This window comes from Lepus europaeus, chromosome 17, assembly GCF_033115175.1.
Source record: "Lepus europaeus isolate LE1 chromosome 17, mLepTim1.pri, whole genome shotgun sequence".
Taxonomy (NCBI): domain Eukaryota; kingdom Metazoa; phylum Chordata; class Mammalia; order Lagomorpha; family Leporidae; genus Lepus; species Lepus europaeus.
The window spans coordinates 42,907,470-42,924,555 of NC_084843.1; the positions used below are offsets into that span (position 1 = coordinate 42,907,470).

At 44.4% G+C, this 17,086-nt stretch overlaps 2 protein-coding genes across 3 annotated transcripts in view; one reads left to right on the top strand and one right to left on the bottom strand.

The window, feature by feature from the left end:
- Positions 1-17,086, top strand: part of PRKG1 (protein kinase cGMP-dependent 1) — a 1,351,832-nt gene that overhangs the window by 757,160 nt on the left and 577,586 nt on the right. The gene's annotated exons all lie outside the window — the stretch shown is intronic.
- Positions 359-4,296, bottom strand: CSTF2T (cleavage stimulation factor subunit 2 tau variant). Its single transcript, XM_062214688.1, has one exon. The coding sequence runs from the start codon at positions 4,213-4,215 to the stop codon at positions 2,386-2,388; it is 1,830 nt and encodes a 609-aa protein (XP_062070672.1). The 5' UTR covers positions 4,216-4,296; the 3' UTR covers positions 359-2,385.

Genomic DNA, 17,086 nt, shown 5'->3' on the forward strand with positions numbered 1-17,086 from the left:
GCTCTGGTTTAAGTCCCTGCTGCTCCACTTCCAATTTTGCTCCCTGATAATGTGCTTGGGGAGGCCGCCCAAGTGCAGCTGGAGGAAGGAGGATGGGGGTTCCAGGTTCCTGGCTTCAGCCTGGCCTAGCTTTGGTCGTTGTGGCCACTTGGAGATTGAACCAGAGGATGGAAGTTCTCTGTTTCTCCCTCTCCAACTTTGCCTTTCAAATTAATATTAAAAAAAAAAAAATCACTTCCCATATGCATCTCAAGAATGATGACTTATGAATAATGTAGTCATTAAAAATAAATCAGTACTGGCGCTGGCACTGTAGCACAGTACGTTAATCTTCTGCCTGTGGTGCCAGCATCCTATATGGCGCCAGTTCTTGTCCCAGCTGCTCCTCTTCTAATCTAGCTCTCTGTTATGGCCTGGGAAAGCAGTGGAAGATGGCCCAAGCACTTGGGCCCCTGCACCCACGTGGGAGACCTGGAAGAAGCTCCTGGCTTCAGAGCGGCCCAACTCCGGCAGTTGCAGGCATCTGGAGAGTGAACCAGGGGCTGTTAGAGCTTTCTCTTTGTCTCTCCTTCTCACTGTCTTAACTCTACCTCTCAAATAAATAAATAAAATCTTTTAAAAAATTGAAAAATCAGTACTAACGTCACCCATATTCCATTTTTTTTAAATTTAACCTGCATTAAACAACCAAAGATTTAACTAGAACAAAGAGCGTTAACATTTAGGAGTTTTAACAACGGAAGTCCTTTAATGGAAGCTTTAGGATAAAGCAACTAGAATTAAGATAAAGCATCTAGTAATGAAGCCAACCCTGTAAATAAAAATTAACCAGAACCGTCATACACATAAAGGAGAGTTATCCTCTGCAGTAAGGGGGAGTATACAGAAACCATGGGCAAGTTAACAGTACAAACAACAAAACAGGGAATGGCACACAACGGCAGAGAGATGAAAAGAATCTAAGTGAATTACCCACCTACAATGTAAATACCTTGCAGAGGGGAAATATCTTTTACAATCTTAGCTCTTGTGTTAATATTTTCCCTCTTTAAGTAGATATTGGTTTTTCTTTTGCAGAGAAAGATCACCTGGTTATTTGGGAGTTTATGCTTCTGTTAATTACTACTTGCTCTATGATACAGATTGTTTATGCATCCATATCCTCCAGGCTTAAAATTAAATTGGGTAGTCGTAAAGGAAATGGGATAGGACCCACCTTTCTATGCAGTTTTAAATGTCTCATGTATGTTTATTGAGACTGAATTACTTATTACTTGCTTGTAAAATGTAAATGAGTATAAGTCAACTGGGCTGGTGCTTCAATTATTTGTAAGATGTTAAGTAAGAGAAAAGTGGATTGTGAAATAAGAGCACCAAAAGGCATGTTAAAGTTTGTAGAGACCAAGATTTTTAACTCCTGATTTTGGTTACCTGAATGCATACCATCTGTGAATGGAAGCTAGTTACCAGGAAAGTTTTACTGAATTAAGCCTTCCATTCTTTATGAAAAACCCAAAGCTGTGTAATAATTCATCCAGATCATTTAGGCCTCATCATTTATTTTGGGGAAGAATGTCAGAGAACTACTCAGAGTCAGATTTAGGGCTTAGGGCTTAAAGATTGAGAAATAGGAAGGTTGCAGGAAAGTACTGGGTCTCATCAGAGTCGACTTAAGTAATTTGGTTGATCCTAGAACTGTCTCAGCAAAACCATCACACTTGCAGCCAAGCCAGAATCTTGCTGGTTTCTTAAGGATGGGTTCAATGAAGCAACATCAAACCAGATGCAATCCTTGATATTTTTTCAGGCAAACAGTTCCAACACCACAAGTTTCAACTTAATCTGTTGGCTCTAACATTTTAAAACAATTCCAAAACAACTTACGTAATACTTAACCTAATACAGTATTCTAGTGCCTCCAAAGTAAGGTTTTGTAGTCTAAATAGCTTACCAAAAATTCTAATTCGGAAATAAACTTCTTTGATACACAACCAAAAATCTTAAACTATCTGAATACATTACCATTTTAACAAGTCACCTTTTAGTCCTTAGATGCAGTTTTCACAGTTTTAACTCAGTATTTCAAAAATGCATTTAACAAATTGTACACACATATTGCCGCATATTTTTATGTGGTATAATATAATCATATTCAGAGTTATTTTTGGATATTTACAGTGACTTAAAGTGAACAGACCCAACCCCTCCCTTCCCCTACCCTCAATTAAAAACAAAAACAGAAATAAAGACAAGAAGAAATAAGGTTGTAGAAGGGCAACTGTAATCATTAAAGTGTGGGAATACACAAGTCAGCTTTTTGTACCCATTCTCCATGCTAGGAATAAACTGAAAATAAACTATAAGCCACTCATTTTCTAAACCCTTTCAGGAAGCTCCAGTGGATTTCTGGATTTGCTCCTTTAAAATCAGAATACTCTGCCTTTGCTCAGGAGGTAGCATGGCAATCTGATCTGCAGTTAGCTGAAGAACCTGCATAATCAAAGCTGCCTTTTCTTGGTCCTGTGGAGTTACCTGGCTCTGCCCAGGACTAAAACTGCTAGGCTGGCTTCCACCTTGCTTACCTGTCCCCTGCATACCTGCTCCTTGGATGCCCACTCCTTGCATGCCGGCCCCCTGCATTCCTCCTCCTTGCATGCCCGCCCCCTGCATGCCTGCTCCTTGTACACCCGCCCCCTGCATGCCACCTCCAGGATTCCCCACATTGGAAATGCTTGGGACCGGTCTGGGTCCCTGAGGGCCAGCTGCCCCTATGTTAATGGGCCCAGGGCCTGGCATTCCACCGGTCATATGGCCTCGCGAACTGGGGACGGGACCCCTCATCTCCAGTCCTCTTGTATCCATGCCTCTGGCTTCCATTGCACAAGTCTCCATGCCTCTTCTCTCCATCACTCGTGACTCTAAGACATCAGTTTCCATGGCTCGAGTCTCCATCACTCGAGAATCTCTACTAACTCTACCGTCCATAGGTAAACCCCTTTGATCCAACATGGGTCCTCTGGGTTCTCCAATTAGCATTCTAGGGTCTCCTAACGGCCCTCCCCTCATCTCATGCGAGGAAGGGCCGCGGCCGTCATGACCAGAGGGATGGTGCATGGGGGGACCCTGATGGGGTGGGCCCAGGTAACCTCGAGGCTCCACTTCTCCAGTGACTGAAAGCAAAGTCCCTCCACGTGGGTCATTTGGAGCATCTCCCAGCAGTCCGCGGGGAGGCAGGCCGCCGGCAGTCATGGGTCCACGCGGCATAGGAGCTCTGGGATCTGACATCTGCACTTGTCCCCGCTCTAAAGGCACTGGGCCAACCCCTGGCATTCCGACTTGGGGTTGCATTGCTCCTCCGGGAGCTAAGGCGCCAGGGCCAGGGCCGGGGACTGCCGCTGGTATGGGTCCGGGAGCTGGAATTCCACCTTGGATGGGAGTCTGCATCAGAGGAGGAATGTCTTTGACTGGTCTTCTAGCCAAATGCTGAGGCTGAGGGGCTGGAGGATTCTGCTGATTCAGCAGAACATTCGGTGCTGGGCAGAGCCCAGGGGCAGGGCCCGGGCCCGGCACGGGGCCCGGCACAGGGCCAGCGACAGGCTGAGATTTGCCTGGGATCAGCGGTGTGACGTGTATTTTCCGATGCAGAATTTTCAGAGCAATCTCTGGATCCATGATTCTCATCACCACTTGCGCCTGCAGCAGCGCGTAAGCCAGCTGCGGGTTTTGAAGTAGCATGTTGCGCGCTTCCTGGTGACTGTTTTGCACACAGAGCTTCATCTGCTTCATCAGCTCAAACATCTGCTCCGGGGGGAGACTGGCGACCGCTCTGGTAATCGATTCAGGGGCATCTTCTGGATCGATGGGGTCCCCATAGGGTGAGTCAATGATGGGTGCTGCAGGCCCCAGGCTCTTTAACTCCTCCTTATTCTTCTCACTGGCAGCATTGTCCACCCGAAGCGCTCGCCCACTGAACTCCCGCCCATTGAGGTTCCGCATGGCACTAAGCGCGGTCTCCTGGTCTTGGTACTCACAGAAGCCATAACCCTTAGGTTTTCCCGTCTCTCTGTCGTACACCAGCCGGAAACTGACCACCGAACCGACCTCCGAGAAAATGTCCTTTAACTGCTCCTCAGTCGCCTCATACGGAATGTTCCCCACGAACACGGAACGCAGTGATCGATCCATGGCCGGGTCTCTCACCGCTAAACTCGACATGATTCCGGCCGTGCTCTCGGGAGACGGCGGATTCTTGCAGGAGTCGTCCTTTGGCGACCCACACTTCCGCTGAGCAACGGAAGTTGCTCTTACGAATCCGGGCGGAAACCTGGTTGAGCCTTTCCAATGGTTCCGCTTCTCCGCGGAACCTCTTGCGCGGTGTCCCACTAAGTCGTTTACGTAACGCTTCCCGCCCCCGACCCTTCCTGGTCGTCTCAGCCCTGCTGCCGAGGCGCAGGCGGCCTTCCCCACCCTGCATGCTAAACCTAGCGCCCCGCCGCCGCCGGCTGGACGGCACGGACGTCGCCAGGGTAACCGGGAGCGTCGGCCTCCTTTGACGTCATGTTTTGCTCCCGTTCCCCGGCGGGAAACCGCCAACCGAAAGCTGAGCTCAGTCAGCAGGTGTGTCGTTTCCATGCGTGTCTTCTCAGATAACCGTTTCTCTTTCGTGTATTTAAAATCACATTCCTGAGGCGAATGAGTAGCCCATGTCAAAGTAGATTTGAGATTTGCCCCTTAAAATACAAAAGTGACAGCTCCTGTTTAAAAAAAAAAAAAACATTTTTGGACATAAATGACCTAGAAGTATAAACTGAAGCGTGGGCTAGCTGCATCCCCACCCCCCATCCTGCTTCTTCGTGTAACCGCTGTTTATAGATCAATGACCCCATCCTGCGAGATTTTTCTTTTTTTTTCTGTATGTGCAGGCAGTATTAGTGACTAACAGCAGTCTCTGATTGTAAAATGTGGATTAATTAACCAGTTCTTATATTATGGGCATGTCAGTTGGTTCTGATTTTTATTCCTAACGTTTGAAATTAGTCCACCGGCTCTAGAGTCAAGATAAAATCAAATTGTAGTTGATTATCTTTTCCTGTTAGTTTTGCAGGCACAAATTGAAGCTCATTGAGTGTGGGTCTCTTCTCTCCACCCCAGCCCCATTTGGGGATGGAGCTGAAGCACACAAAAGGCATTGCCCAAAAAATGCCCAAGGCAAAGTAGCCAGTAAAAGGCAAAGCCAGAATTATGGGTAGTATATATTTTTTTTAAAGATTTATGTATTTATTTGAAAGACAAAGTGAGAAGGGAGACACAGAGAATTTTCCATACACTGGTTCATTCCCCAAATGGCTACAACAGCCTGAACTGGGCCAGGCAGAAGCCAGGAGCCAAGAATTCCATCTGGGTCTCATACATGAGTGGAAAGGGCCTAAGTGCTTGGCCCATCTTCTGCTTTCCCAGGCCCCTTACCCGGGGAGCTGGATCAGAAGGGTAGCAGCCAGGACTTAACACAGCTCTTTGATACAGTTTGCCAGTGTCACAAATATTGGCTTAACCTACTGTGCCACAATTGGCCCCTCTAATATGCCTTTTGAGGAAATTATGAAACTTTAAGCTTTGGTTAAAAATTGTGTTATGTGTCTTGAGTAGTCTAGTGAAACGATTTGGAAAAAGCATGATGGTGTAGCTACAAATAAAACAAAATATCTATTTAGTAATTCTTTAAAACAGCCTGGAGCATAGCTACTCACACAAGACACCTGACAGCTTATATCTGCAAGTGATAAGATGTATTTCTGTCACCTGATAAAATTGTCAAACAAGTAGAATAGCTGCCTGTTCCACTGTTAAGGTCTCCTACCTCCAAACCCCCATTCTTTTAGCAGTGGTAAGGGTGGTGGTATTGTGTCAGAAAACGAAAAAATTCATTCATTTCTTTTACATGCCATCCCTTGACAAAGAGAAGTCAAGCCTTTTAAAACTTTTTTTTTTTAAAGATTGATTTGCAAAGCAGAGTGTCAGAGAAGGAAGGAGAGGCAGAGAGCAACAGAACTTTCATCCCCTGCTTCACTCTAAATACCTGCAACATCCAGAGTTGGCTCAGGCCAAAACTGGGAACTAGGAACTCCATCTGGATTTCCCATGATATGCTGCCTGCCAGACACGTTAGCAGGGATCTGGATTGGAAGTGGGGGAGCTGGAACTCAAATGGGGCATTCTGATATGAGGTATGGCCTCCTCAGAGGCAGCTTAACCCACTCAAACAAAGACAACTTCGACATAGAGTATGTCTATAAATTTTCATCATCATGAGGGTGGTAATATGCTATCAGAATGAATTACAAAATTCATAGAGGGTTTCGGAGCTTATCTGACTACAACTGACGGTACGTAATCCAGTAGACTCCACACCTGAACCCACAGTTTGTTAAGTCTGATTCCCACTTAGTAGGCCTGGAGAATTTGCATGTTTAACAAATTCTCAGGTGATGCTGATGCTGCTGGTCTGGGAACGTTTAAGATTCAGTGGTCCTAGAGAATTTGAAGTGATTTTCCTTCATTTTCATCAGGCCATACTTAATTTAGTTATCTGTTAAAACATGTTAGGTCTAGGTGGTTAAAAAAATCTATTAAAGTTTTCATGCTGATCTAAAAAACTTAATTTGTCTCTTTTACTTTATCCCTTTACAAAGAGAAGTCACGCTGTTTTAAAGATTGGTTTGTTTGAAAAGCAGAGTGACAGGGAAAGAAGGAGTGGCAGAGGGAGCCAGTGCATGCTGATCCGCTCCTGAAGACACCCTGGGCTCTAAGGATGGCTGAGCACAGTAGCTGAGGCAGTCTGGGAACAAGTAGGGTCAATAAGAGTTCTTGCAGGTTGCAGTTTGATGAAATGGGTATGCTATGCGGTATGCACAGGTGGAAGAGACTGATAAAGTCTAGATCAAGGAAGGCCTCCTCATTGAAGTTGGATTTAGGGTTGGGTTAGAATCTTGTATAGATAAACAGAAGTTTTAGAGACCAAGCTAGGAGAAAGCCATAGTCAAGACATCAACAGGTAAAGCCGCTGCCTGCATTGCTGGCATCCCATAGGGCGCTGGTTCAAGTCCCGACTGCTATACTTCAAATTCATCTCCCTGCTAATGGCCTGGGAAAGCAGCAGAGGATGGCCTGCACGCACTTGGGAGACCCAGAGGAAGCTCCTGGCTTCTGCCTGGCCCAGCACCAGCCATTGCAGCCATTTAGAGAATGAACCGGTGGATGGAAGATGGCCTCTCTCCTCCTTTGTCTGTTTCTGCCTAACATAGAGTTGGTGAGAAGCAGATAAAAGGATTGATTTCTGCTATAGATTATAAGTTTTGAAGTTTAAATTCATGAATCTTCAGAAGGATGACTGTAGAATAGAATGACAGAATCTTAATAATAATCCAATTATTTTCATATATTTTGCAACTAGGCCTTCCTTTCCAATCCCTTATAACTTCTAAAATTTATTTAAAACACATACACACACACTGAGGAGAGAGGAGAGAGAGAGAGAGATAGAGAGAGAGAGAGAATCCATTCACTGGTTCACTTTCCAAATGCCTGCCATAGCTAAGACTGAACTGGGCTGAAACTGGAAGCCTGGAACTCATCCAGGTCTCCCGCATGGGTGTCAGGGCCCCACCTGTTTAAGCCATTGTCTGCTGTCTCACACATTAACAGGAAGTTGGAATCTGAAACTGACCCAGACTCAAACCTGGGCACTCTGATATGGGATGCAGGTATCCTAAGTGGCATCTTAACTCCTATGCCAAATGCCCACTGGTCTTAGAGTTTTCAACCATGGCAGCTGTTCTTCCTACATCTAACGTCCTGTAGTACATGGTTTTATTCTCATTATTTGTTCCAGCCCTTTTGTGTGTTCTCCATTGGTAAATTTTGCCACTCAGTCTTCACCATATGTGGTCTGTGCTTTTCCACCTCCTGGCTTTGCTGTTCCTGTGTCGGGATACTGCTTTCCCTTTTCTCCTTATTCCCTCGCGTCTAAATCTTTTTTTCTTCTGATATTCACCTCAAAGACTTTCCTTTCAAATACAATATTTTTTGATGCCTGTTATTTTCTCTCACGTTAGAGGTGTTAATATTTTCCCATTATGACACACACACATATATTAAATATATAGTATAACATTTAATCTTTTCAACAACCATTCTGAGTTAGGTAGTTATATCTCATTTCTTTTTTTTAAGATTTATTTATTTGAAAGTTAGAGTTACACAGAGAGGAGAGGCAGAGAGAGAGGTTTTCCATCCATTGATTCACTGCCCAATTGGCCGCAATGGCCGGAGCTGTGCCGATCCAAAGCCAGGAGCCAGGAGCCAGGAGCTTCTTCCAGGTCTCCCATGTGGGTGCAGGGGCCCAAAGACTTGGGCCATTTTCTACTGCTTTTCCAGGCCATAGCAGAGAGTTGGATCAGAAGAGGAGTAGCCAGGTCTTGAACTGGCACCCATATGGGATGCTGGTGCTTCAGGCCAGGGTGTTAACCTGATGCGCCACTGTGCCAGCCCCCATAATATCTCATTTCATAGTTAAAGGAACAGAGAGGCAAAGAGAAGTTACCTAATGTGCTTGTGTTAATGGTAGAGCCAGCTTTTGAACTCACACCTTTTGACTCACGAAATTTAGCTTATAAGTCATTGTTCTAGTACATAAACGGCCTAAAGATACACAGCTAGTCAGTGGTAGAGCTATAGCATGAAACCAGGTCTCTTGAATTAAAATTCTTATTTCACAATTAGTCCAGTAATTGTGGGTTATCAGGGCCTAGGGACAGCCTCCTGTGGCCTTTTTCCTGATTGTCTTTGAGTGTAACTAATTGCAATTATGACATGACAGTCAGTGCTATGGTAACAGATGGATGGTGAGGTATAAAGAATGAAGCAATACAGAAAATGTTTCCTTTTTCATTTTGTAAGGCTATAGTTGGAAAGGTTCAGCTAGATAATTAATGAATGCATTTTTCCATAAAATGAAAGAGCCCAAGCTTCTCAAACCCCAAAGTAGGTTGGTCCATGACACATTTCCCCCCAAATTTTAATGTGTTTAACATAAAACACTGTTCAGAACAATAGATAGTAAATTTCATTTACTTACACATGGGAAATTTGCTTTTGTTGATAAAACAAATATTACCTGGATGTGAGGTAGCTGAACATATGCTACTCCATGGGGAGAGGTGGGACAGGCCAGATGCTCTCCTTGGAAAGGATCGTGTAGTCCACCACCACCACTCCCCTTTTTTAAAACTAATAAGGGAGATGAGGTCCAGGGAAAACAAGAGACTTGACCAGGGTCAGATGCCTTGTTACCGGTCTTCCTTGTAATGGAATCTAGAACTTTCGATTTTCCCATCCAAATCATGCTCTCAGAAGCAGTAAGGTGAAGAGGTGAAGATCACAAGGTTCATGTCAGGGATTCGTGGGTTGGCTGCCAGGTCAACAAGTAATTGAGTAGCCTTGACAAATGCCTCATCCACTCTGTGCTTGCATTTATGCATACCTTCTATTATTTATTTTATTTGAAAGGAAGGGGGAGAGCAAGACTGAGACCTCTCATCAGCTGGGTCACTCCACAAATGCCTGCTATGTTCTGGACTGTGCCGGAGGAAGCTAGGAGCCAGGAAGTTAATTCAGGTCCCCCATATGGGTGGCAGAGACCCAACTACATGAGTCTTCTTCTACCACCCAGAGTGTATATTAGCAGGAAGCTAGCAGTAGCAGAATCACACATTCGAATATGGGAAGCAGGCATCCCAAGCAGCATCTTAAGCACTGTGCCAAACTCTTGACCCTCTGCATCTCTGAAATAAGCATGCTACTACATGTATTGGCCTGCTAGGTGAGATGTGTGTTATATTTATTTTATCATTTTGCATACTCTATGGCAGTTATCTACATTTGTTATTTAAAAATAAAGCAGCATCTTAAGTGGAAAGAGACACATTTTAGTCCAATGTTATTTGGGGTCTGAATCTTCATTTTTATCATTGAAGGATTTTTTAAAAAATTTATTTATTTGAAAGTCAGAGTTGCACAGAGAGAGAAGGAGAGGCAGAGAGAGAGAGAGGTCTTCCATCCACTGGTTCACCCCTTAGTTGGCCACAACGGCCAGAGCTGCGCCGATCTAAAGCCAGGAGCCAGGAGCTTCTTCCTGGTCTCTGACGCAGGTGCAGGGGCCCGAGGACTTGAGCCACCTTCTACTGCTTCCCAGGCAATAGTAGAGAGTGGGATCAGAAGTGGAGCAGCCAGAACTCGAACTGGTGCCCATATGGGATGATGGCGCTTCAGGAGATGGCTTAACACACTACTCTACAGCGCCGGCCCATCATTGAAGAATTTAGACTTGGTGACATAATGGTCTGTTATCAAATTGTACAGAAACAACCTTTGGTAATACTAACAGTTTAGTTTTCATTTTTTTTAAAAAGATTTACTTATTTGTTATTATTTACAGAGAGAGGGAAACTCAGAGAGAAAGAGAGAGAGAGAGCGCAAGAGCCCTTATCTGCTGGATCACTACCCACCGTGGCTGCAACTGCCAGGACTGGGCCAGGTTGAAGGCAGTAATTTTTCCAGGTCTCTCTCATGTGTAGCAGGGGCCCAAGCAGTTGGGCCATCTATGGCTGCTTTACCCAGGCCATTAGCAGGGACTCGGATCAGAAGTAGAGCAGTCAGGACTGGAAGTGGTGCACATATGGGATGCTGATGTTACAGGCTGTAGCTTTACCCCACAATGCTGGCCCCCTAGCACTACCATTTTATCTTTTAGCAGATTTGTAGTTGAACAGGGATGATTTTAGGATTGATGCCAAAGGCCACTTCAGTAAGAATTTCACTGATTGTCTTGGTGCTCATTGGGTTCTTGTAGTAAATCATGAAATGCACTTTTCAAACATTTGATTGGCTCCAATTCCACTTACTTGTTTTTGCTTTAAGATTTTATTTATTTTTCTGAGAGGCAGAGTTACAGACAAAGAAAGGGAGATAGTAGGGTCTTCCATCCGCTGGTTCACTCCTCAAATGGCCTCAATGCTGGGCCGATCTAAAGCCAGGAACTAAAAGCTTCTTCCAGGTCTCCCATGCAAGTGCAGGGGCCCAAGGATTTGGGTCATCTTCCATAGCTTTCCCAGGCCATCAGCAGGGAGCTGGATCAGAAGAGGAGCAGCTGGGACAGGAACTGGCACCCAAATGGGATGTCAGCACCGCAGGCAGAGGCTTAGCCCACTAGGCCACAGCCCTGGTCCCCCACTTACTTGTTTTTATTAAAAGGCCTTCCTGACCTTTGTGGCGAACACAGGCTTATGCAGTGCTCTGTTGCTCTTGCACATGGGATACCTATTTGAGCATGAAATCTTGTTCAGAATTTCATTACGATGACTTTTGAGTGTGCACTGGAAGACAAGGCCATTTATTTGAACACAGAAAGGCATAATTAATTGGACAAGAACAGCCCCTGTATTCTTGCTTCAGGCTGTCACCTGAAGAACACAGAGGCAGGAAGTAGTGACTGTGGAAAAACACAAGCCCAGAGGCTGGGTCTCCATAAAGATACCTTGTTTAAGATGAACAACTCATATAATTTTTTTCTGTGACACAAACAATCTAATACCCAAGTTTAGAGATGTCTGAACTGCCATTCATTTCAGAAATCAGGCTGATATCTCTCGTCTGAGGGTAGATTGGCTTGCGAATGAGCCTGTGTATCCCAACTTATAAGAAGAGGCTTTTCGAAAACATCTGATTGAGGGCTCAGGCTGTTAAAAACAACAACAACAAAACCAGTGTGACAAAATGTATTTTGGATTCATTAGCATGGTTGAATGATCCTTGAAAAACATTACTTCAGGAGTGCCAGTTTGAATTTGCCATCTAACTCTAGATTCCCCAGAGCTAGAGATTAGATAAAAACATAAACTCTAATGTTGATAGTGAAGTACTAGCTGACACTTTCTGGTACAAATACAGAAGCCAATTCCAACTATAATACCCAAAATGAATGATGGCATTTTAATGGTATTCTGTCATCGCTCAGGGCCCCCACAAAGGGTAGTGGTTTGCTGGAGCTGCTGTAATAATACACTTGCAGATTTATGCAACAGAAATTTATTTTCTCACAGTTTGGAAGCTGACAGTCCAAACTGGCAGGTTTGGTTTCTCCAGAGGCCTTTCTCCTTGACTTGCAGGTGGCCGTCCTTGTGCTGTGTCCATAGTCTCATGTGGCCTTTCTTCCATGTTCACACACCCTGCCGGCTCTTCCTTTTCCTATAAGAACATCCAACATACGACGCTAAGGTGCCACACCTATGACTTCATTTAACCTTAATTACTGTTTGAAAGGCCCATCCTCCAAATACAGTCACTTTGGGGTTAAGCTTCAACAGTGGAATTTGAAAGAGAGGTGGGCATTATGGTTCAGGGGGTTAAGGCACTGCTTGGTACGTATATCCCAATTTGCAGTGCTGGCCCAAGTCTTGGCTGCTCTGCTTCTGATCTAGCTCTCTGCTACTGTACCTGGAAAATGGGAAATGGTTCAAGTAGTTGAGTCTCTGCTTTCTACATGGGAGACCTGGATGGAATTCTGGGTTCCTGGCCTCAGCCTGGCCCAGCCCTGGTTATTATGGCCATTTGGGGAGTGAATCAGTAAATGAAAGATCATCTCTCTCTCTCTCTCTCTCTCTCTCTCTCTTTAACTCTTCCTTTCAAACAAATAAATAAATCTTGAAAGAATTTGGAGGAAACACAATTGAACCCATAATAGACAATAATGCAATAATCTTCAGGGAAAGAAGGAATGGTAATTATAAGGCATTCAGAATATTCTAGTCTATCATTACCAGTATGTGTTTTCCATGCACCACTCGCCCCTCCTCCCCTGCCTCATTTCTTGTACCTTTTTGGTCATTCTTTTCTACTAAAAGACTAGTTCTTTCTGCTTTCTCTCACTGCATCTGTTGCCATTCAAGTTTTGTAGGAGAGAGAATCTAAATGTTCAGCTTTATGTTGATATCTGTCCATAATTCAGTTCAGCAAGAGCAAGACATTGGAGAGGAGTGAGAGGGAGATGGTTAAAATTATGTGCAGGGGCCCTACAATCCGTTGGAGCAGGAAGAACTATAAAGACCCTTGCAGAGCAGGTATTAACCTCCTTTACTGCTGAGCCATGGAGAAGTCCAGCACAAGGGATTTAGGAGAATCAGGGAAGTGTCTTTTTGTCATCAGATACAGACTTTTAATTATTTTTAAAAATTGTGCATATTTATTTGAGAGACAGAAGGGAGGGGTGGGGAGAGAGAGGGCAGAGAGAACAGTTCATTCCTGAATGCCAGTAGTGGTGGGGCCCGGGCCAGTCAGGCCAAAATCAGGAACTAGAAACTCAATCTAGATCTCACATGGCCTGGCTCCTTGAACTATCATCAACTTCCAGGAAGCTGGAATACGGGGCAGAGTTGGAACTTGAACCTAAGCACTAAAGTATGCATTGTAAATGTCATCACCACTAGGTCAGAAGCCTAGCTTAGATTTCCAATTATTTGGGCTACCAGTGCAGTCATTCTTGTAACAGCTGAGTATCTATCCTGGTTAACCATGAATTCTCAAAAGAGTTATTGGCCACATACTCTTGTTAGGAAGTGGAACAGTTAAAAGAAGGTTTTGAGCTGGTGCACAATTTCCAAGGTACCTATTGCCAGACAGTTTTCCCACAACATTCCTCTGAGTTGTTCCCTCCATCTGTGTAAAATAAAATATTAGCTCCAAAATGAGTCAATGGGTCATTTTCATAGAAATTTAAAAATACTGATTTACCAGAAGAAAAAAATTATCTGATTTAAAACCATTAAGAAAATTTTAGCCATGAATTCACAGTCTTCAAAAGGTTCACTCTTTACATGATGTATTGTTTTCTTGAAGGTGAATAGAATATATATTTTAAAGTATCAAACATTTCCATCCTTCCTATAAAAATGTTGGTAATTCTATTCTTGGCTGCTTGATAATATAGTAATAAACAATGATGCTGCTTAAATTTATTCTCATCTTCATCACTGTCCTCTGACATTTAAGTTGAAATAATTGTATATACTTCCTCACAGAGCAGTACAATCAGAATTCTCTCTCCCTGGCCTCCAGGTGTTGGCCAATTCTCTCCTGGCTCTAGGGAACAAAACAAATGCCTGCAGGGAAACCTGGACGTGCAGATGACCTATTCCTCTGGAGCTCAGTCTTTTGTTAGCCCTGAAAAAGGAATTGTGTGTGTCAGCTCAAGGCCCATGAGGGGTCCAGAACAGAGAAGCTAATGCCTCAAGATAGAATAAAGAAAGTATAAAAGTTTCTCTGCCCATTGAGTGAAGTGGAGTGTGCTGCGGGGGTCCCAAGACTGAGTCATTGTCGCGGGCATTCATTCTCATCAGCAGGATTTCCACAAGGTGGCTTGGTTCCAAGACGTGGCCTCAGAGCAGGTGTCTGCAGATGGGGAGGCCGAGCTGTTGGGCAGGGGAGGAAAATGTGTTCAGCCTCATCAGGATGACACACTCATATCAACAGTGGCCTGATAACTCTTTAGGATACTGTTCTTTACTATTCTGCTAAAATGTACTTAGCACCTGTTTTGTAAATACTTGCTGAGCCTGAGTGTTTACTGTGTGAAAGATAGGCACCGGGTTAGACAATTTGGCTGTTTAACTGTGAATTGCAATGTGACTCATGCTTGCAGTGGAACCTTCACTGTTAGCTTTTCTCTTGTACTTTTGGTGAGGATTTATGGGGCTCAGATTCAAGTTTGTGGCAGAAGAACAGCTGTGCCTGCAAGGAGTTTCTGTTCTGTCAGACAAGACAGAGAATACAGGATACAAGTAGACAGTTTCCAAATGCATTTTTGATTTGTTTGATTTCCCGAGAGGTAGATAGAAAATGAAAGTGTAGCTGCTGTTTATCCATTGACCCTGTTGCTAAGGTTGAGGATGGAAAGGATTTTTTTTATAACTTAGAAAAGTACTGTTATTTCTCTTTACCATGCTAAGTTTTTTGCGCTTTCATATACTGAGGACAGGGCTTATAATGTACCACCTGTTACCTTCCACTTTTAACCAGTGTAACTCTGACAGTGTTAAGATAGCTAGGTAGATATGAGCCTATGTGTGTATGAGGAGCCAGTGAGAAAATGGGAATTTCTGTGTGATCCAAGGAGGAAGCAAGCCTTGGAAACAAACCTGCATTTCCATATCAAAATCTTGCTGTTGTTTAATAACCTGATTGGGTGGGTCCCAGCCCTCTCCTTGGGGGCAGTTAGGAAAATCTCATCTGCCCTCCACAGAGGGGACTGTTAGGAAGTTCTGGAAGGAGTTTCATGCCCAGAAAGCCCTCCACCTGGCAATATTCCAGAAAACACGAAAGGGGAGGAGAAACGGAGGAGGACCCAAACCCACATCCGTGAAAACTCAAGTCCGAATGCAGACTGGGTGCTCAGTTCCTTCCTGAGATGCCCACGGGGCCTGTCAGGTTGTACTTCTCCTCAGTAAACTTTGCTTCAGTATTCACTTGCCCTTCTGTGCCCATGCCTTCATGCTTCATTGTTCATTAGACACCCAAGTTGCATGGCTAGGAACAGCTGCCCCCTGGCACTTCAGTAGCTCCTCCTACTTCTTCTATAGATAGCACTTCATTGCCAGGCCATGGACTCAGTGAGCAGCATTTTCTTGGTAGAGTACTTTTCTTGATAGGGTCTTTAAATGCAAACATTAAAACAAAGCATGATTTCTACAGAGCAACATTTAAATAGAGCATGAATAGAATTTATATGAATATAAATTCAAAGATCATTTGTACTTTGAGCAAATGATACAGACATGAGGTTACCTTTGACCATCAGCCTTGGATAACAAGTGAAACATCACAGTAGCTTGCGGACCAGAAAGGGAGAGTCAGCAGTTCTGCTGATACCCTGATACACTGACCTATTGGTGAAGTGCTTTTTTTTTTTTAATAAAAAATTATTTTTGACAGGTAGAGTTATAGACAGAGAGAGAGAGAGACAGAGAGAGACACAGAGAGACGTCTTCCTTCCGTTGGTTCACTCCCCAAATGGCCGCTATGGCCAGCACTATGCCGATCCGAAGCCAGGAGCCAGGTGCTTCTTTCTGGTCTCCCATGTGGGTGCAGGGGCCCAAGCACTTGGGCCATTTTCCACTGCCCTCCCAGGCCACAGCAGAGAGCTGGATTGGAAGAGGAGCAACCGGGACTAGAACCCGGCACCCATATGGAATGCTGGTGCTGTAGGCGGAAGATTAACCAAGTGAGCCATGGTGCTGACCCTTAATAAAAATTTTATTTATTCATTTGAGGGGCAGAATTACAGACAGTGAGAGGGAGAGACAGACAGAAAGGTCTTCCATCTGCTGGTTCACTTCCCAAATAGCTACAGTGGTTGGACCTGGGCCAACCCGAAGCCAAGAGCCAGGAGCTTCCTCTGGGTCTCCCATGTGAGTGCAGCAGCCCAGGCACTTGGGCCATCTTCCACTGCTTTCCCAGGGCATAGTAGAGAGCTAGATCAAAAGAGGAGCAGCTGGGACCAGAACTGGCATCCATATGGGATGCCAGCACCTCAAGCAAAGGATTAACCTGTGCCACAGCACCAGCCCCCTTATATTTGCTTTTTATTATATATGTCTCATAACTTCACACAAATACAAGGCATTACTTTCATCACCAAATCTTTTTATAACTTCCATAATGATCACCAATAAAATGCCACAGGTAAGAAAATGGGGATTTTTTTTCTTTTGAAAGGCAGAGACAAAGTCAGACAGAGGTCTCCCATCTGTTGATTTACTACTCCAGATGCCTGCAGCATCCAGGGCTGCATGAAGCCAAAGTCAAAAGCCAGAACTCAGTCCGGGTCTCCCACATGGGTGGCAGTGTGCACATTCGTTGGAAGCTGGAATGGAGAACAGAACCAGGACTGAAATCCGGTTAAGTGAAGTCCTTTTTAAACTACACGTCAAAGATGACAGTTCTCCTTTTGAGTTGCTCATTTTGTAGTTTGATTATTTGA

Coding starts and splice junctions, on each gene's coding strand:
- CSTF2T (XM_062214688.1), bottom strand. CDS start 4,215: ATGTCGAGTTTAGCGGTGAGAGACCCGGCCATGGATCGATCACTGCGT.